Here is a 20,109-nt window from a genome sequence, read left to right as displayed (position 1 = left end):
TCAAAAATGGTGAAGACGATGGCTAAGGATGGTTTCAAGAGTCCTATCTTGCTCAATCGATTGAGATTCTTGGTTTTGATTCTGTTGAGCAAAGACAAAGATGGAACGTGGTGCCAAACGAAACTAAGAAGAAAATCCAAGATAAGTTGAAGTTGTTGCATGTCAAAGAAGTCGAATTGAAGAAGAGTGAAGAGATGTTGGAGCGCAATAAGCGTGCATGTGTCTATGAAAAGAATGCCCTGTTGAATGAGGTGATCTCTGTGATCACTGAACCAAACTAAGATATATAGATTTAGAGATGCAATGCCTCTTTTCGTTTCGAAACTTAATTAGGATTTTAAGTTTCTGGTGGCTTAGCTTATTATGTTTCTATGTATTTTGGCTTGTTGCTTATTGACTTATCGAGGAGTTGTCTAAAAATACACCACGAAGCTAAAATATGTTGGCATTGACAAGATATGTTGAATTAAATGGATTTCTTGACAAGTTGTATTGAATTGAGAAATACACATCGTCTCACAGTAAAAAAAAAAAAAAAAACAATTGCAGATTTATTGAAAAGTTTTTTTGTTAGTGAGAATTAATTAAGAAGAAGAAAACAAGTTTTAGTTGTTCCAATACCACGTGCTTACCTTTTGATCAATCATCAAAGGTTGTATAGAAAATAAAAACATTAATGAGATAATGTTGAAGTTATCAACATTGGAAAATGGAGAACAATTTAGGATTGAACAACTTCCATTCACACACTTTTTCTTAACGCGCAAGGATCAAAGACTGTGTTATCTCATTGACAGTGCTCAAACCCTTAGACAAGGATTCTTCTTCTCTCGAGTGCAATACAAAAGTGGGTTTTTTTGGTGATGGAAGATCTGATGTTGTGGTGAGAATAGACAGCAACTCAAGTGTGTTGGGTCTGTCACTAGGTTGGTGTTGAACACAAAGAAGACCAATCTGAACACACCTTCCAACCTCAGATGGATGACTTGAATCAGAAACATCTTGGTCTAGCAAATCAGTTCCTCCATTTTCACACCAAGATTCCCATGCCTGTTGTTAAGTTTCCATATCTCAAAAAATGTAAGAGCATGAAATTTTGCAAGTATATGAGAACTTAAAAGTCTGTCTTACATATGCAAGAAGAGTTTTTCCTTCTTCACCATAGCTGAATCTTGATATCTTCTCTCCGCTGATGATTTCTAACAGCAGAACTCCAAAGCTGTAGATGTCAGATTTCTCAGAGAACATCCCAGTCCATGCATACTCGGGAGACATATATCCTCTGCACATATATCAAAAAATATTCAACCTAATTTAACATATGAATATGGCTATGACTCTTGTTTTTCAAAACAGATTCTTAAAACAAGAAAACAGATTCTTACAGAGTTCCTGCTACCCTACGAGTGTTGTCTAGATATCCAGTTCCCTGATACGTCCTAGCCAATCCAAAATCTGATATTTTTGGGTTCATCTTCTCATCTAGGAGAATATTGCTAACCTTAAGATCTCGGTGAATGACCCTGAGGCGTGAGTCACGGTGGAGATAGAGAAGTCCACGTGCAATACCTTGGATGATAATGAATCTCTTAGGCCAGTCAATCTCAAGCCTTTTTCTTGAATCTAAGCAATATTACAGTGTAAAAACTATCAGATAAACTGTTCTACACAGAGAGAGAAAAAACTGATAATAGGAAACGATTTGAGGCAAGAAGGGACTCACCAAAGAGAAAAGTATCAAGGCTTTTGTTCAACATGAACTCATAAATCAGTAGCCTCTCTTCTCCTTCAATGCAACATCCCAAAATTCGAACTAAGTTTTTGTGTTGTAGTTTTGAGATGAGTACTACTTCATTCATGAACTCCTCTTTGCCTTGCCCTGAGCTGCTAGAAAGCCGTTTTACTGCAATTTCTTTCCCATCTTGCAGCTTTCCCTGAACACAATGGTGAAGGTCATCTCAAGAGCATAAACAGAGAACACAAAAGAGTAAAGAAAATAAAGTTCTCTTACCTTGTAAACTGAACCAAATCCACCTTGTCCGAGTTTATTTGACAGACTAAAACTATTGGTGGCAGTTTCAATGGTATTCATCTCAAAGAAATTTAAACCTGAGACATCTTGTGGTTTTAGACCATTCCTCCACTCTTCTTGTGAGGCTTTCTTTGCTACAATAGCTGAATTTAGAGTTGAATAGATAGTAAAGTCATCAGTGTGTTACCGTTAGCAAGCATATGAATAGATAAGTAACAAGAGATCGATAGAGAGATAGTTACCATTATGTTTCACTCTGTATCTCCATAAACCAAATGCAGCAGAACCCAATATCACAAAAAGGGAAATGCTCACAACACTAGCAACAACTTTCGTCCTGTGATTATTTCCATCTAAGATGTATAAGACAAAAAAAAAAAAAATTAAACAATAAGCAATGATACTAACGTAAAGAACAATATCAAAGGAGAACTATTTCGTGTTACCTAGTTCAGAACGTGCAAGACGAATGGAAACAGTCTCTCCTCCAGGAGAAAACTGCATTACGTCCATTAGCTCTTGTTTCCATATTAAGCACCCAATTCCACGAATAAAAGCAAAGGCCAAGCAAGAACAATTGAGGAGGCAACTTTGATAGCAGCCTTCAGAATCCACAGAACTTACAAACTCGTAAAAGTCTGGAGGCTTTATGTTGGCAATAGGATGAAAGACATTTGCAACTTTGCTTGTAGAGTTTCCTTGACAATCTAGTTCTGTGCGCCTCACACAACCACCGGTCCAGTTTCCTCTTTTCCACTCCTCAATGTATTTAGGTACAAATCCTTTGAAGCAACTACACTTCGGAGGATCTGACACAACACACATCCCAAAAGCTCCACATACACCGTAAACATCACATGGATTTGTTGGAGCCTCAAGGCTTACTTCCCAGCCGGTCTCACTAAGATGAAAAATCTTCAGCAAACCCTCTGATGTTAAAACTAAACGTGAAAGTTTGGAGTCTCTTTCTAGATAAGAGAAAGACCATGACCCGTTTGCATCTTGCTGAAAGCTAAACGGACTTGCTAAAGTTTCATCAAATAGCGGTATCCCTGTGAACCTTGTTTTAGCCCATGGACCAGATCTATAATAAGGCGTTGAGCCTCTCATAGTAAACCCCTGTGATGGCACTTGCGATGAAAACAGAGTTACATAGTCACCAGGTGATGGATCAGTATCACTTTTCCAAGAAGTCAACACCCGTTTCTCACCGGTGGCGAGATCATGCATGATGGGCGAGAAAGGAAGCAGAGTATCACCAAGATGTGCAAAGCTTTCCCATATAGTTCTTCTTGAAACATTGTCTATGACAACAAGATCTCCGGTGTCTAAAAGCTCTGCACGAGACCCGTTAGATGCAAAAACTTCTTTGGTGGACCACACAACACCATGTCTTCCATCTAATAAGAGAAGACTTCCATTGCTACTGATTGTTAGATTTGCCGTGGAGTCTGTAACAGGTTTTTCTCTATTGGCCACCCACAAAACCACCCGAGGAATGATACCTTTGAACCAAATTCCAACATACTGATGATTCTGGGAGTTATTTGGACTGAAGAAACCCAGTTCATAAACTCCATTAGGAGAGCTAAGAGTTTGTCCTATTGACAAAGGACTCTCTGTGGTTATCCCTGCAAAGCTACAACTTGAAAAGATGGTAAAAAAGAGCAAAGAATTAAAGAACACGACCCTCTTCTTCCCCATGTGCTTTTGTCTCTCCAATAACTATCTTCTTATAAACCCAAAAAAAAACTACCTTCTTCAGATTAGTCTAAGAAGCGAACAAATATCAGGAGCAAGAAAGCCAAGAAAGAAAGAAAAACAAAAAAAAAAAGCGAGGGACTTGTGACTTGTGAGAACTACATTCAACCATCTATGGACAATGACCACAACGCAAGTTACGTTCCAAGATTATGCATTACTTTATACAAAATCAACTTAAACCTTTATTTAATAATACAAAATACATACGAATTTTCCACGAAGAAGTCCAACTTTTTACCCAATCAATAACGCAACATTGTCATTTTCATAGCTTAACATAACGAATCCAACATTTGACCCCGTCAAGTGTTTTGACTAATTGATCTCAAATTGAAATATCGTGTTTTTTCATGTTCACATTGAAACATAAGCATCAACATTCTCCATCAACTGAAAAGATGACTATATGAATAAGTCAGATGATGAGAATATTAATCAATCAGATCTTTCTTAGTGGTTTCTAAAATCTTCGTTTCACCCTTAGAGCACAAATTTTTTTTTTAAACGAAGAACTTTTTATTGAGGATGATTGGTTACAGCAAAATATGACATAGGGGCCATATAGATTTTAAAGAGATTACACAAAGTGCAATTCTTAGAATATAAGAGACTGTTATAGATAGTAATCGACCTTGGTGTAACACACTTTAAATGTACGGTAAAGAAATTTCTTGAATTAAGAGACTTGGAGCTATGAGAAAAATATAATGATCTACATATACCCTTTTCTATTCAAAGTAGTCTTCTTCTCTCCTGGTTAGAGAGAGGGCATCTTTGAAACTTTAATCATATATATTATAAGCCGAGTAAATTTTTGATTTCTAGCTCTCTCATTGATTTTGGAGGTGGTTAATTATCATCTTGTCCCTCAATAAAAAGTCTATATTAGCCTTTAACTTGGTTCAAATTAAATTTAGTTATTAGTTATTTACTCGGTTCAAATTAAATTTAGTTAAAATTTAATAATCTTAGTAAAATATAATCTTATCTTTAAATTAAATATATTTTTAAATAAAAAAATCGACTATAGTTTTTTAAAATCTACCATTTTTTAATTAAAAAATTATTAGTTTCTTAATATATATATTTTTTTTAAAAGGACCATTATTTTCTATTATTTTCTTAATATATTTTTTAAAAACGAAAATTATTTTCTATACACCTCAATCATTGTTTTAATTAAAAACAAACTATTACTTTATTAATCTACTTTTTTTATAAAAAAACAACCATAGTTTTCTATACATCTCAATTATTGTTTTAATTAAAAAAAAACACCCAAAAATCGAAAATTTAAGAGTACCAAGAAAAAACCCCTAAACTTTTCCATTCACTCACCTCATCTTTAATTAACAATTAATCTCCAATATATTATTTAAATAGATATATACATGCTACAAGTTATTATCCTTACAAATATCGTTTATGCTTTTTATTTTATAAGTATAAATACGTATAGAACAAAACATGGTCAAAATAAATATTTCACTGATCAATAATATTCTTCTGTTATTCTGTTCTCATTACGTCTTTAGTTTTCTAAACCAAAAACCCTAACCTGATTTGGCTAAACACGTTTCTGCTTCCTTTCTCATTGTTTTTGCAACTGAATATGATGCCAAAAGGTATAGTTTTCTTTTAACTTTATATTTGATTCTGTTCCGTGCTATTAATCATAATTGAAATCCATTAATATGTGTTCTTTCATAATTATAGGGTTCTGATTATTTGCCGGTGCATCTTTCTTTACCACAAAATTCCATCTATGATGATGTCAACGTGTCTGACTCGAAGAACAAAAGCAAATTGATATCTTGGATGGAATGCAATCAACTTAATCCAGCGGCAATGACATTGTTATATTCCAACATCCCTTCTAGATGGGTATGGGATCCGAATCAATGTGAATGGATACCCGGCTCACAGTTTCTCGGAGTTCGGGTGTACTAGAGGATTGTCCACTTAATTCTGGTGAACTCATTATCTTCGCCTTCTATTGCTTGTGAGGAGAGGTCTGTGCTACTTTTAGGATATTAAAACTGTTGATGGTGTTCTTCATTCTATGTTCAAGAGGGTATGCTACACTATGAAGATCTTGACTTCTGGGATCACCCGATGTGTTGTGGAGTCTTGTCCGAGAGAGGTTGATCTTTTGAGATTTCTATTGGATTATGCTAGAGATCCATGCACCTTTGCGGATATTAGGACAATATTTAGGAATGAAGCAAAGTGGAATCTACATATAGCATGTATTTTTAATGTTTTTTTATTGTACGTTTGGATAAAGAGATTAAGAATAATTGTTGATATCATATATGGCCAAATTGTTGAAGAGAGAGAGCATATGACTTTTGTAGTCATCTGTTAAATTAGCAGATTTGAAGAGTGATACATTTCTACCCCATATTTGATGAATTCTCTAAGAATCGTCATGTTTCTTGATACATTATTAGAATAGTCAAACATATATCTATCTAGAAATAACTAGCTTTAAAAAAATAAACTTTTAGGCGAGTCGTTCTATAAAATCACTTTAATCTAAATTAAAATAGTTGAAAGTTCTATCACTATAACATAATTAGGAGATTCTAGAAAGAAAGAGGGAAGGAGGGAACGAGATATATATATATATATATAATTAGAGAGAGAAACAAAAAAGATTAATGATAACCGATAATAGAATACTTAGATACAAGGTTATATGGCGAGGAAGAAGACAATGATGTGATAAAGAAACATCTGAAGAATAAGAAATACAAAGAAAATGTAGAAATGAGAGGGAACAAGAAGAGGAAGAAGAAATCCGGGAGAAGAAAATGAAGACAAAACTGAATAAAAAAGAAGCCAAGGAAGAAGAAGATAATAAAGAAGAAGAATAACTTTAAGATGACAAAGTAAACAACGAAGGAAAAAATAAAAAGACAATAAAGAAGGAAAATGATGAAGAATAGTGAGAAGAAAAAACGGGAAGATTGAGAATAGAAAAATATAATTCAGAGAAGACAAAGATGATGGAAAAGAAGAATGATAAGATAACGAAAAGAAAAAAAATAAGATAAAAACAGTCAGAAAAGACAAGAAAGATATGACAAAGACAAAAAAAATAAAAAACCGTAAGAAGAATAAAAATGCAGATTAGACCAAGACATCAAAGAAGAAGAAGGAGAGAAAGGTAAGGATTTGGAGATGATGAATAAAAACTGAAAAAAATATGTAGAAGGAATTGAAGATGACAAATGTGATGAATAAGAAGAATAAAATGAATATGATGAAAAAGAGAAAAGAAAAATATGAGGAAGACGATAAACAAAACTAAAAAAATAAGAAGAAAAGGACGAAGCGGAAGAAGTTGAGGTTGAAGATAAGATGAAGAAGAAACAAAAGAATAATAAGCCAGAGAAGACGAAAACGATCAAAAGAAAAATTGGAAGACGAAGACAATTATATATTTTAAAAAAAAAAGAATAATTGTTAAAAATGACAAAAAATGATAAATAATAAGTCAAAGTCAAAGACGATTAAGTAGAAGAAAAAACATAAACCAAATATATTAAAGAAGAAGAAGGAAAACGCGTGAAATAACCGATTAGAATGACACACATTTACGAAAAAATAAAAAGAGTTCTGTTGAGGAAGAGATAAAAAAATAGTTTGAAAAAAAATTCTGTAATTATAAATATATGAGTGAATGGTAATGGTCGAATGTCTAACATTGTTCTTATATTTTGGGATTTTTTTTTTAACAAAGTTAATAATTTAATGATGTAATTATTTTATGAAACTCTTGTGTTTTATGCGGGCTAATTACCTAGTTCCATCAAAACCTACAAAGGTATATTTAACGTAGTGTTTGTGATTTAAAAATTTATCTCGATTTAATGACTTCTTAAGACAATTATTAACCAAAATTTGGACTAGTGAATGATGGGATGAGCCATGACTTCTTAAGACAATTATTAACCAAAATTTGGACTAGTGAATGATGGGATGAGCCAGGTCCATGCAGTAGTGCAACACATGGGCAACTCAGAAAGCCCAGATAGCAAAGTATTTTTAATGGGCTTGCTCCCTTCAAAAATTGAGTTAATAACGAGTGAGCCGATGGCCCACATATCAGATATTACACTGATAAGAACAGATACTACAGTAAATCTTAGCCACGTTCTATTTTATAGCAAAGTGTCATGACCTACGTTTTACTATGTTCCCGATGTGGGATTAAAAACAACGTCTTACGTTATTTTAATTCTTAGAAAAGTAAAAAAATACAAATTCCACTACAATCCTCCCGTAATATTTGGAAGCAAACACTCTGAAATTTGATTTTGGTTTAAATCACCTAAACACTTAATCTAGAATCAGCATTCAGTTAACATCCCAAAGATTGGAAAAGTTTAACCAAACTCAATACACTTTAAGTTTGTTTCTTCTTAGAAAGCTGAGAATCAGAAAACTAGTTTCAAGAAAGAGAGAGAGAGAAAGAGAGAGACAGAGAGACAGAGAGAGACAGAGAGAGAGAGAAACACATTGTTTCTTAACGTCCAAGGATCACAGATTGTGTCATCCCATTGACGGTGATCAACAATTCCTTAGAATTGGATTCGCCATATCTCGTGTGCACTGCAAAAGTGGGTTGTTTTGGTGATGGAAGATCTGATGTCGTGGTGCGCATGGACAGCAACTCAAGTGTGTTGGGTCTGTCTACAGGTTGGTGTTGAATACACAGCAGACCAATCTGAACACATTTTCCAACCTCAGATGGATTACATGTATCAGCAATATCTCGGTCCGAAAAATCAACACCTCTAGTTTCACACCAAGATTCCCATGCCTGTTGAAATTTCAGAATATCAGCCGAATATAAGAGCAAGAAAAGGTTTTGAAACCTGAAGAAGTCTTACTTACATATTCAAGAAGGCTTTTGCACTCTTCATCATAACTAAACCTTGAGATCTTCTCTCTACTGATGGTTTCTAACATCAGAACTCCAAAACTATAAATATCAGACTTCTCAGAGAACAGCCCAGTCCACGCATACTCAGGAGACATGTATCCTCTGTGCAAACAATCGAATAGTTTTACACAAGCTAAGATATGACTAATGAATCTTGCTAAGCCTATTTTTGAAGAAATGTACTTACAGGGTTCCAAAAACCCTGTGAGTGTTGTCCTGATATTGTGTTCCTTGAAACATTCGAGCCAATCCAAAATCTGATATCTTCGGGTTCATCTCCTCGTCCAAAAGAATATTGCTAACCTTTAGGTCTCGGTGAATGACCCTAAGGCGTGAGTCATGGTGAAGATAGAGAAGTCCACGCGCAACACCTTGAATGATATCAAATCTCTTTGGCCAATTAATCTCGAGCTCTCTTCTTGAATCTAACCAATAATATAGTCCAAAAATTTATCAGATTAAGAGCTCTACGTAGAAGAAGCTGTAATAGAAAAGGAAAGAGGAAAGAAAGGACCAACCAAAGAGAAAAGTATTAAGGCTTTTGTTCACCATGAACTCATAAATAAGTAGCCTCTCTTCTCCTTCAATGCAACATCCCAAGATCCGAACTAAGTTTCTGTGTTGTAGTTTTGAGATGAGTACTATTTCATTCATGAACTCTTCTTTGCCCTGCCCTGAGCTGCTAGAAAGCCGTTTTACAGCAATTTCTTTCCCATCTTGCAGCTTTCCCTGAAACAGATTGCAGCATGTCATCTAGAGAGAATAAGCAGAGGATAGAAAAGAGGACAAAAATCCCCTTACCTTGTAAACTGAACCAAATCCACCTTGTCCGAGTTTATTTGACAGACTGAAATTATTGGTGGCAGTTTCAATGGTATTCATGTCAAAGAAATTTAAACCTGTGACATCTTGTGGTCTCAGATCATTCCTCCAAGCATCCTTTGATATAATAGCTGAAACTAAAACAGACAGATATTAAGGTCATCATTGTGTTACTCGTTAGCAATCAAATGAAATAGATAAACAACAAAAAATCTATAAAGAAATAGTAGTGTCAAGTGTGTACTGTTGCGTTTCACTCTGTATCTCCAGAAACCAAATGCAGCAGAACCAATAACACAAAAAGAGAAAGGCTCACAATACTTGCAACAATAGTCTTCTTGCGCTTATTACCAACTGAAATATATAAGACAAAAACAAACTTAACAATAACACATGCTGCTATTAAGGGAGTTTTAGATAAAGATGTATATGACGAAGTAGCTCTTTCGTGTTATCTTTTAAGCCTTACCTAGTTCAGAACGTGCAAGACGAATGGAAAGAAGTTCTCCTCCCGCAGAAAATTGCACAGAGTCCATTAGCTCCCCGTTCCACATCAAGCAGCCTATTCCATGAATAAAAGCAAAGGCCAAGCAGGAACAATTGTGGAGGCAACTTTGGTAGCATTCTTCAGTACTCTCATAACTTGAAAATTCGTAAAAGTCTGGAGGCTTTATGTTGGCAACTTGCTGGAAGACGTTTCCATCTTTCCCAGTAGAGTTCTCCTGACAATCTAGTTCGGTACGCCTCACACAACCACCAGTCCAGTTTCCTTTTTTCCACTCCTCAATGTATTTGGTGTAAACCCTTTGAAGCATTTACATTTTGGAGGAACAGACATCACACACAACCCAAAAGGTCCACATACACCATAGTAATCACATGAGTTCGTTGGAGCCTCAAAGTTCAATTCCCAGCCGGTCCCATTATGCCGAACAATCTTTAGTGACCCATCAGATGTTATCACTATACGTGGAAGTTTGAAGTTTCTATGTAAATAAGTGAAGGATCCTGACCCGTTTGCATCTTGCTGAACACTGAATGGACTTGTATATGTTTCATCCATTTGTGGTATCCCTGTGAACCTTGTTTTAGCCCATGGACCGCTTCTCCAATAAGGCGTTGAGCCTCTCATAGTAAACGCCTGTGATGGCACTCAGTGGCAGTGTAATCTCAACCACAAAGTCAACTGGTGATGGATCAGTATTAGTTTTCCAAGAAGTCAACACACGGTTCTCACCGGTGGCTAGATTATACATCAGGGTTGAGAATAAGAGCAGAGTATCACCAAGATGCTCAAAGCTTTCCCATAGTAATCTCCCTGAAACATTGTCTATGACAATAAGATTCCCGGTGTCTGAAAGCTCTGCTCGAGACCCGTTAGATGCGAAAGTCTCTCCACTGGACCAGACAACGCCATGTTTGCCATTCAATAAGAGAAGACTTCCATTGCTGCTGATACTTAGATTTGTCTGTAACACGATTTTCTCTATTGGCCACCCACACAACCACCTGGGGAATGATACCTTTGAACCAGATTCCAACATACTGATTTTGGGAGTTATTAGGACTGAAGAAAGCCAGTTCATAAATCTCATTAGAGGATCTGAGAGTTTGTCCTATTGATAAAGGACTTTCTGGCGTTATAGCTGCATAACTAAAACTTAAGAACGTGGTAAGAAAGAGCAAACAAGCAAACCTCCTCATCCCCATGTTTGTTCATGTGTCTCCAATAACAATCTCCTTTAGATTAGTTTAAGAAGCAAACATGTTAATTAGAGCAAGTAACCCAAGAAAATGAATTCTAGGAACTTGTGAGACTATTCTTAAACCTTATTAAATAATACACAAAGTGATTGCCACGAAGAAGTCTAACCTTTTACCCAATCAACCACGCAACGTTTGACTTTAACCCCATATACCAACATTGTCATTTTCATTCCCTTTTTAGCTCGTTAAGTCCATAAGAACCAGTGAAAGATTTTCTTTTTATACTCTGCATCCACCGAAAGATGAGAACTGTCACAGTCTTCACTGAAGAATCCAATATCTTATATGAATGAATCAGATGATGAGAATATTAATCAATCAAATCTCACTTAGTTCGCTGTTGTTTCACCATTATATGTGCAGCAATTATCTATTTTATATGACTTGCAAGCTAGTCTCCTGGTAAAAAGAACGTAGCTTTGAAGCATTCCATTTCGTTGAGGCATTTCACCGAACACTTACAGAGCGTAATCCAAACGAAGACAAGCTGTGCCTATATACCACCGGAGCTAAAGTCTATCAGTACATGAGAAACTATGGTTGATTATTTCCAACTCATACAGCATCTAGTTTAGTAAAAATCGCCGACGGTGTATCACTAGCGGGAACTATGTAAAACGCTAACTATTTATAGTGTCTCTAAGGGGGAAAAAAAACGAAGTGCACTGAACCAAAATTTCATCAAACCAAATCCGAATCATAGCCTAATTTCGGTTTAATCAAACCGAATTAATCAAATTGCTGAAACTCATTAAAAATAATATTTTTAACTAAATATGCATATGGGGAAACAAATGTTTTTGTCAACAAAAAACATTTATTTATACTCCTAAATATTGTAGCAGCAATCATTGTTTTTTTATATCTTTTTCCCGAACCGAACCAAAGTTATCAAACCGAACCTACTTTTTTATTAGTCGAATGAAAACCGAACCGATTTACGGAATTTGAAGTAATTAGAGTGTGTAATTAGAATGTTGCACTAACATTTGAATGGACTATGAAGCAATTGAGAACTTTCTTTGCTAACCGTATCAAAATGCCAATTTGGTTCTTTATGCACAGAAGCACATATCCATTACAATTTCCAATCTATAAAGCATACAATATTTTATAACCAATAGGCTTCTAGGTAAAGATTTTTTTTTATTTCTTGTGTGGCAGATAAGGAGAAACAGAGAAACAACATCCCTTATCCAACTTATGTTGCCACGTGGACAAATATAGTTGGTGAAGCAGATACTAATCTAATCTGAGCAAAACCAGTTGTGCTATTTCAAAGCCACAAGTAGTTCTAATGGACCTTGTTCGTTGTTCTCTAACATTTCCCCTGCAAAACCATTACTGAACCATCATCTTCATCATCTCTTGGTGACACAGAAGAGAAAGAGTTAAGGAACAGAGCAAAATAATGGCAGCACAAGCACTTGTGTCTTCTTCACTTACCTCCTCTGTTCAGACCGCTAGACAGATCTTCGGCACAAAACCAGCTGTGTCCACTTCACAGAGGAAGAGTTCCTTTGTCGTTAAGGCTACTTCAACTCCACCTGTCAAGGTACATGACAGTCTCTAGTCTTTTTCACAAATCTCTCTTTTTCTATGCACTGAATAATCTGAATCTTCTTTTTCTGTGAATTTTGTTTCAGCAAGGAGCAAACAGACCATTGTGGTTTGCATCCTCTCAGAGTCTCACTTACTTGGATGGCAGGTAATTCCAAAGACTTCGTTTCTTTTAACCATTATGATCTTAAAAATGTGTAGACTTTATAGACAATGGTTCATAACTAGGGAGATCTTGTGATTCTTGCAGCTTACCTGGAGACTATGGATTTGACCCGCTTGGTCTTTCAGACCCAGAAGGTACTGGAGGGTTCATCGAGCCGAGATGGCTAGCATACGGAGAGATCATCAACGGACGTTTCGCCATGTTGGGTGCAGCTGGAGCTATTGCTCCTGAGATTCTAGGCAAAGCCGGTCTGATTCCAGCAGAGACTGCTCTTCCCTGGTTCCAAACCGGTGTGATTCCACCTGCAGGGACATACAGTTACTGGGCAGACAACTACACACTCTTTGTTCTCGAGATGGCTCTGATGGGATTCGCTGAGCACCGGAGGTTGCAAGACTGGTACAACCCTGGATCTATGGGCAAACAGTACTTCTTGGGTTTAGAGAAAGGCTTTTCCGGTTCAGGTGAACCGGCTTACCCTGGTGGACCTTTCTTTAACCCTCTTGGGTTTGGTAAAAACGAGAAGTCCATGAAGGAGTTGAAACTCAAGGAGATCAAGAACGGTAGATTGGCCATGTTGGCCATCTTAGGCTACTTTGTGCAGGGGCTAGTAACCGGTGTTGGACCGTACCAGAACCTTCTTGATCATTTGGCGGATCCAGTCAACAACAATGTCTTGACCAGCCTCAAGTTCCACTGAGATGATGATGATCATATCATCTCATGTGTTTTTATGTTGGTCTCCATTCTCTTGTATCCTACTTTCTCTTTGGTACCATCAGCTTCTTCGTATTTGTAACACCCTGTGTAAAACATATTCGTCTTTTGTAAGAAATGACAATCTCAATGGCCATAAGAACAACTTCTAGGATTAAACTTGGTTCGTATTTAACTGTGATGCTCAAAAATATTCATGATAAATATGAGATATCTTGTGTTTTCATCTATGAGGTGAAAAGTTGAATTAGAGTTTGTGTGTTCTACATTGAGAAATTAGGGTTTCAGAATCTGAGTCTCCGATCAAACTGTGACAAATATAAAACGAGAAGAATTTTTTGTATAAGATCTGTTTCCATATAACATATTAACAAATCACTAATAATAATCAATTTAAAAATGAGCAAATCATTTTTTAAACGAAAAATCCCTCAGGCTTATAGTAATCTCATGCTGAAGCTGTGTTGGTATTTGTTCAGGTCTAGAAGGAAGCTCCACAACAGATGAAGAAGAAGCTTTGTTCTCAAAGTCTTCTTCTCTAACCCTAGAATGATGGTATGCGGAAGAAGAAGCTTCGTGTTGAGGCTCAGGTTCCCACGAGTCGAAATCAGAGTATCTCGGAGAAGACAGAGAATTCACGAAGCTTTCGTCGGCGCTTCTGCTTCGTTTATGGAAGTTGCGGAGGAGATGAATCGGAGAAGAACCGCGTGTCGGTGTAGTTGGACGGCTAGAGAAAGGCGTCGTTGATTCTGAGTTTCTTCCATGTTTGATCTGTTTCTTAGCTTTGTGATGCCAACTCTTTAACGCCGTTGCTACTTTCTTGTTGAACACTGTAGGTTTCATCTTTGAACCCATCTAAAACACACCAAAAATCAAAATCTCAAAAATTTGAATTTGAAAAAGTTCCAATCTTTCTTTATATTGTGTGTGTGTATGTTACCTGAGTAACTAGAGCGTAGAGAGGAAGAGTCACGTAGCTGCAAAGAATCTGTACGATGACTCTGCAAGATCGACAAAGAAAGAAGAAGAAAAGGTTGTATCTTTGTTAGCTTTTTAAAGGATGATTTGCTCTGTTTCTATGATTGGTTAAGCTTTACTTACCCTAGTGAGATTCTGATGATCACAGCTGCTCTGTTTTTGTGGAAACAGTTATCGATCTTGAACTCATACTGCAGAGAAATAGCAAACTTGATCTCAATGATTGATTGATTTTTAGATTAGGTTTTAATTCAAATGTAGCATTGTTTGCTTAATTACCGTAGTCCAGGCAAAGAAAGCGAGTTGAAACGCGTTCTGCAAATCAAAGAAAAGGTTTGTTTTTTTCAGTCGTTTTTTGTTGTAAACAGAGGAAGGAAAGCAAAAGAATGTGAAAGTGTTACCGAGAAGAGGACCAAGTGAATGAGGAAGAGAATGAAACGTGGTCGACCAAACCAGAATAGATGATCACCGGGCTTAACAAGCGGCATGCCTTTCACTACATCGCCTTTCTCTTGGATTAGTAGTCCTAGTTTTGTTATTATCACTTGAAGCTTTGTCCCAACAATAAGAATCACCTGCAGTTTGTTATATACATTCATGTATTACTTGTTAGAGACGAAACCGAAAAACTGTTTCTTTTTGGAATGTTGTGTTGCTTACGACGAAAGGAATGATTGGTTGCCAGAGGTAAGAACTCAATCCTGTTCACAAGAATAGCAGAACAAGTAGATTAATTTTGGATGGTTGTAATTGGGCTTTGAAGAGATATCGATGCGGTAACGTTTTGGAGATGAGTGTACCGTTTGTGTTGGATAAGAGGAATAGCACGGCGACAAACCAGATCACAGGGCTGCATATGTAAGCAATTGAAACATTAGACTAAGAGGTAATTAGTGAATAAATTGAATTTGTTAAAAACTATTTGTCGCCAAACCTGATTTCGACAATGGTCTTGAAGTCTTCCTCTAATGATCTCTGAATGTATTTCCGGAAATCAAACCTCGCATCACTCCCAGGAGCCAAATGGGCCTGAAGAAGAAGAAAAACATTTTTGCAATGCCGTAAGAACTTTGGCTTGAGACAGACAATAGAAGATCAAAAGATTGAGGTTTTTTACCATGATGAAACCATGTCTTAGTGTCAAGTAGTCAACTTTGGTTACAGATCCAAAGAACTGTCTGAAGAAACATACAATCCACAGCAAAATAGACGATTTACTCCAGAAATTCAGATGTCTACGCCCAAAAGATGTATCTCTTGCAAACCTAAACCTCTCTGGATCTACATTATTTGAAAAAACAAAATGCCTCGTTCAAGCTTTACACTTAGTTTCTTGCGTTACAAGTTAGTAAATTTTATATATATACCGTGTGAGTACTGATATTCGATTGTCTTTGTCTCCTCTTCCCACCTCTTCCACCTTTTCATCTGAGGAAAGATCGAATCTTTAGCGATAACAAGCACGATCTCAACAATGTGGATGGATATTAAAAGAATCTACCTTGGTGTTGCCCAAAGCATAAGTAACAATACAGTAGATCACATGACAAACCGCAAGAACGAAGATGAATATATGAAGCTGATGCATCCCATAAGCCGATACAAAAGCGACTTGTCCCTGGACACAAATATCATAAGACCCTTCTGTCAAAATCAAACAACTGTCTGCATTAATGGGATTTGATAGATTGAAATAATCAGTTTTTACCTTTTTTGCACATTTGTCATAACCTTTAGTAGCCAAACTCCTCCGAGGAATGAAAGAATCGACTAACTGGAGAAGCTTTCGACCAGAGTTTTCTTCGTCTCCTTTGTCATTTCTGGGATCTTCCTTAGGGCCGTAGATTCTCGCCGCTTCTTCTTTACTGCAAGGGTGCATTGATGCTGCGATGCTCTTGGAGATGCAAATATTTGATGTAAAGTTTTGGCCAATTGTTAGCAGTAGTGATAGGAATCCCATCAGCATAAGCTCTGCAATTTACATCTAATTAGTGTCTAATCTCATTATTTAAATGTAATTTTTGGAGGGAAGTTTGTTTTTTTTTGTTTGTTTTTGAATTAATAGTAATTTTACCTGCTTTCACCTTTTCAAGAGCTTCATAAAGAGCTTTTTTGTTCTTCCTTTTAAACCACTGTAAGAAGAAATAAAACAAAACAGAGCATGGTTTCTCACTTTTGTCTAGTCTCAGAAACAGAGCACATTATAAAACCAATCGAAACTAAAACCTTTTTGGATATTGGCAGTTTCAAACATAAATTAATTTTAATCTGTGAAATCAAGTTTGAATTTTGGGATGATGAAGAAGAAATATCCAGTCTCAGAAACAGAGCAAGAAGAAGAAACAGAGAATCAAGAAGAACTAACTAACTAAACAGACTTAGAAACAGAGCAAAAGGAAGAAACAGAGCATCAAGAAGAACTAAACGGACACACAAACAGAGCAAAAAAAAAGAAACAGAGAATCAAGATTCAAGAAGAAGGGAGAAGAAGTAAGAAAAAAAAAGACTTACGGTTCCAACTTTATGAATCAGTTTCTCAATGACAATCGAAATTAGAAGCAAGACGAAGCAAACCACGGCGACGGCCCACGTGGAAGTCTGTTGTAGGTCTTTTTCTTTCACCTTATTCTCCATTAGAGCTCACAGAACAATCTTAAGCAACCAAAATAAAAAAAGCTTTCGTTTGAAACGCAGTTTTTTATCAGCGTTTTATATTATTTTCTTAAGTTTATCCTCTTAGTTTTTTATTTTGTAATTTTGTTCGTTTGCAATCATCGATGTGTATTTATGTCTTAATATAAACAGAGAGACGAAGATGAAAGAAGATGACCGTCGAGTAGGTGTATCTTGAACAGTTCAAAGTTTTTGACTTTGAAGCCATATTACGACTTTCTCAAAACATCTCCCGTGTGTACCGTTATGTATTAATGTATTGTTGTGAGTTACTCATTAATTTTTTTTTTTTGTATAACTAACTTCTCCTCCTGCATGTGTTTTTTTTTTTCTTGTGTCAATTTATTGTTCATATCATAATATTTGATGTAACCGAAAGAAGATTACTAAAGAAGTTTTGTTTAATCCTTTTCGATTCGCTGATGTATCGAAAGTTCTCTCCAAGCAAAGTAGTTTATAGAGAAAATATAACTTTTTGGACTTTCAAAAGCAAAGAAACACTAATAACATCCGAATTAATGGATTGTAAATCAAAACGAACACCAAAGCCTATAATAAAAAAAAAAATTTTGAATAAAGATATGACATTGACTGTTTGGTTTACATTTAATATATGTAGTTTTCCAATGCTCCACAACTTTTAATACCGTAAACAATATGATTTCTCTTTTTGTTCAAAATGCAAAAACGTCAAACGCAAATGGATTTGTTTTCCGTTTGCATTTGATTTTACAAAGATATTTTTTGAAAAAGACAATTTTGCATAATAGTATTTTTTTATAAAAAAAATTGATTTAAGCATAGCATTACTAATTAAATTTCAAATAATATCATAATGACTCAAAATTTATTCTTTTCGTTTTTGACAGCACTCAAAATTTATTTTAAATTGGAAAAATTTGAACTCAGGTATAATTTTTTAATTTTGTTTGTAATTCATATAGGGTGATAAAATATTTTCAACACAATATTTTTTAATAGATTTGGGATTGAAAAATTGGCATGCTAGATTTGGAAAAAAAACTATATTTTATACTACTTAAGTGTATTTAGTTTTTTTTTACGAAAAAACTGAAGGTATTTATATCTCAAAATTGTTTTTACAAAAGAAAAATTATATTAACAAAACCTGAGAAATTAGAGTATGATATGATCAAAATTATAAGCACTATATCATTTTTAGAACGGATAGAAACACGAATCTTACATCAAATTTTGGATTCCAGACAGTTTTCTCATTCTAAATACAAAGTATAGTAAATTGTTAGTTTTATTTGTCGACGTTAGTCTAATTAAGTGATACAATTATTATATAAAAAAATTTTACAGTGTAGATTAGTAAATTAATAATAAATCTGTGTCAGTTTATGCAAACTTCTTTTATCCTTAAAGTTCAATTATTTGGTAGAAATATGTCTATATTTCGTAAATTTCTGTTGACGATACCATCTATGTGAAATGAAAAGAGAATAAAAAAAAAAACCGCACGCATGCTCTCCATGATATTTTCAAAAATATCTAAAGATTATATAAATGATCAAAAATATATTTTCAGATAAGTCTAAAGTAATAACTGATAACGGTCGTGCTACCTAACAATTGGGGTAATTTTAACGATCGAGGATATCAATGCCCAATAAAAGTCGAGGCTGATACTAATCATATAGAAAAACATATGTTGACTATTGGGGTGCGTCAATGATACTGATAATAAGTGATAACTACATGTGCAGCATATTGTTATTTGTGAAGGTTTAACTAAAATAGTTATAACTTATATCATTACCTCATTGGGCAATTAGACAATTTAAAGTCGTCACCTTACCACGATTACATGAAGTTATTGTTACTCTATGAAAGTACTTTTGTTATATTAGACATAAGGTAGTTTGTAAATCACTGTATCAAATTACTTTAGTCTGTACTTCTGCCTAAGATTTTTCTCCCAATTTAAAAACAAAAAAATGATGTAACAAGTTTGAAGAGTTAGGACTTTCTGGCTCGTACTGTAATGATATTGCATTTAATATCCACATGCATACGCGTATAAAAGTTATAATATGAAAAATATTGTAATATAACGCTAGATGTTTCGATGCAATGTGGACACTCATAATTTTATGCGTTGACGTCTATAACTGATATTGATCTAGTAAAAAGCTAATTAATTGTTACATCTTTACATTTTACCACCCCCCCCCCCCAAAAAAAAAAAAAACTAATTGTTACAAACCACATACATGTCTTATATGAATGATGTAATCTCGTGATGACAATTAATGACATATCAACAATTCAATTTGTGTAATATCCGGCCCTGAGATTTTACTGAGTTTACCTTACAAACTCTAACAGCTTTGATATCACTAGTCCCTGGGGTCTCAATGTCATTCTTGCAATGGTTCTCTTTGCCACTCAACTAATCGCAAAACCCAAAATAAAAAAACTATGGGTTTGCTTGGAAGAATTTCTCTCCATACAATTATTTTCCTTGGAGACTGATGACTTTCCTGTTGATGCATGCAAGTAATGTAATTGTAGATAAGCTTAATTGTTCTTCTTATTTTTGTAGGATGCTTATCAATTACCTATTCGAACTACAATTAAAGAGTGGAGTGGAAGAAACTGGAGATTAAAAGTGATTATATATTATTATTCTTTTAAGAGTGATTTAAC

The 20,109-nt window shown here is 35.2% G+C and overlaps 3 protein-coding genes, 1 non-coding gene and 1 pseudogene across 5 annotated transcripts; 1 reads left to right on the top strand and 4 right to left on the bottom strand.

Moving 5' to 3' along the window:
- Positions 1-579: 579 nt before the first annotated feature.
- LOC18009579 (G-type lectin S-receptor-like serine/threonine-protein kinase At1g61480) lies at positions 580-3,912 on the bottom strand. 2 transcript variants are annotated; one of them, XR_002900826.1, is made up of 7 exons: positions 2,479-3,912; positions 2,275-2,385; positions 2,012-2,175; positions 1,724-1,934; positions 1,502-1,623; positions 1,132-1,282; positions 580-1,050 (listed from the first exon to the last, which is right to left on the bottom strand). XR_002900826.1 is itself a non-coding variant. In XM_006391936.2 (7 exons), the coding sequence occupies exons 1-7, from the start codon at positions 3,734-3,736 to the stop codon at positions 757-759; spliced, it is 2,427 nt and encodes an 808-aa protein (XP_006391998.1). In that variant the 5' UTR covers positions 3,737-3,912; the 3' UTR covers positions 580-756. The 2 variants fall into 2 exon arrangements, 1 of the variants encoding a protein (XP_006391998.1); XM_006391936.2 differs by having other exon boundaries at positions 1,386-1,623.
- A 3,866-nt stretch (positions 3,913-7,778) lies between these two features.
- Positions 7,779-7,982, bottom strand: LOC112082243. The gene has a single exon (XR_002896896.1). It is a non-coding gene; the product is annotated as a U2 spliceosomal RNA (small nuclear RNA).
- A 348-nt stretch (positions 7,983-8,330) lies between these two features.
- On the bottom strand, positions 8,331-11,282 carry LOC18009652 (annotated as a pseudogene).
- Positions 11,283-12,593: 1,311 nt separating this feature from the next.
- LOC18009659 (photosystem I chlorophyll a/b-binding protein 3-1, chloroplastic) lies at positions 12,594-13,941 on the top strand. Its single transcript, XM_006391934.2, has 3 exons — positions 12,594-12,894; positions 12,986-13,047; positions 13,150-13,941. The coding sequence occupies exons 1-3, from the start codon at positions 12,751-12,753 to the stop codon at positions 13,763-13,765; spliced, it is 822 nt and encodes a 273-aa protein (XP_006391996.1). The 5' UTR covers positions 12,594-12,750; the 3' UTR covers positions 13,766-13,941.
- Positions 13,942-14,102: 161 nt separating this feature from the next.
- Positions 14,103-17,485, bottom strand: LOC18009491 (MLO-like protein 6). Its single transcript, XM_006391933.2, has 14 exons — positions 17,272-17,485; positions 16,835-16,892; positions 16,469-16,731; positions 16,262-16,378; positions 16,128-16,188; positions 15,878-16,041; positions 15,695-15,789; positions 15,561-15,610; positions 15,421-15,461; positions 15,162-15,335; positions 15,040-15,075; positions 14,884-14,951; positions 14,723-14,783; positions 14,103-14,637 (listed from the first exon to the last, which is right to left on the bottom strand). Exons 1-14 carry the CDS (start codon positions 17,392-17,394, stop codon positions 14,191-14,193), a joined length of 1,758 nt encoding a protein of 585 aa, XP_006391995.1. The 5' UTR covers positions 17,395-17,485; the 3' UTR covers positions 14,103-14,190.
- Between the last annotated feature and the right edge of the window lie 2,624 nt (positions 17,486-20,109).

Source organism: Eutrema salsugineum, unplaced genomic scaffold (genome assembly GCF_000478725.1).
Source record: "Eutrema salsugineum unplaced genomic scaffold, Eutsalg1_0 scaffold_8, whole genome shotgun sequence".
Classification (NCBI taxonomy): Eukaryota; Viridiplantae; Streptophyta; class Magnoliopsida; order Brassicales; family Brassicaceae; genus Eutrema; species Eutrema salsugineum.
The sequence above is the reverse complement of the archived record's forward strand: the minus strand, read 5'-3'. Positions and strand labels throughout refer to the sequence as shown.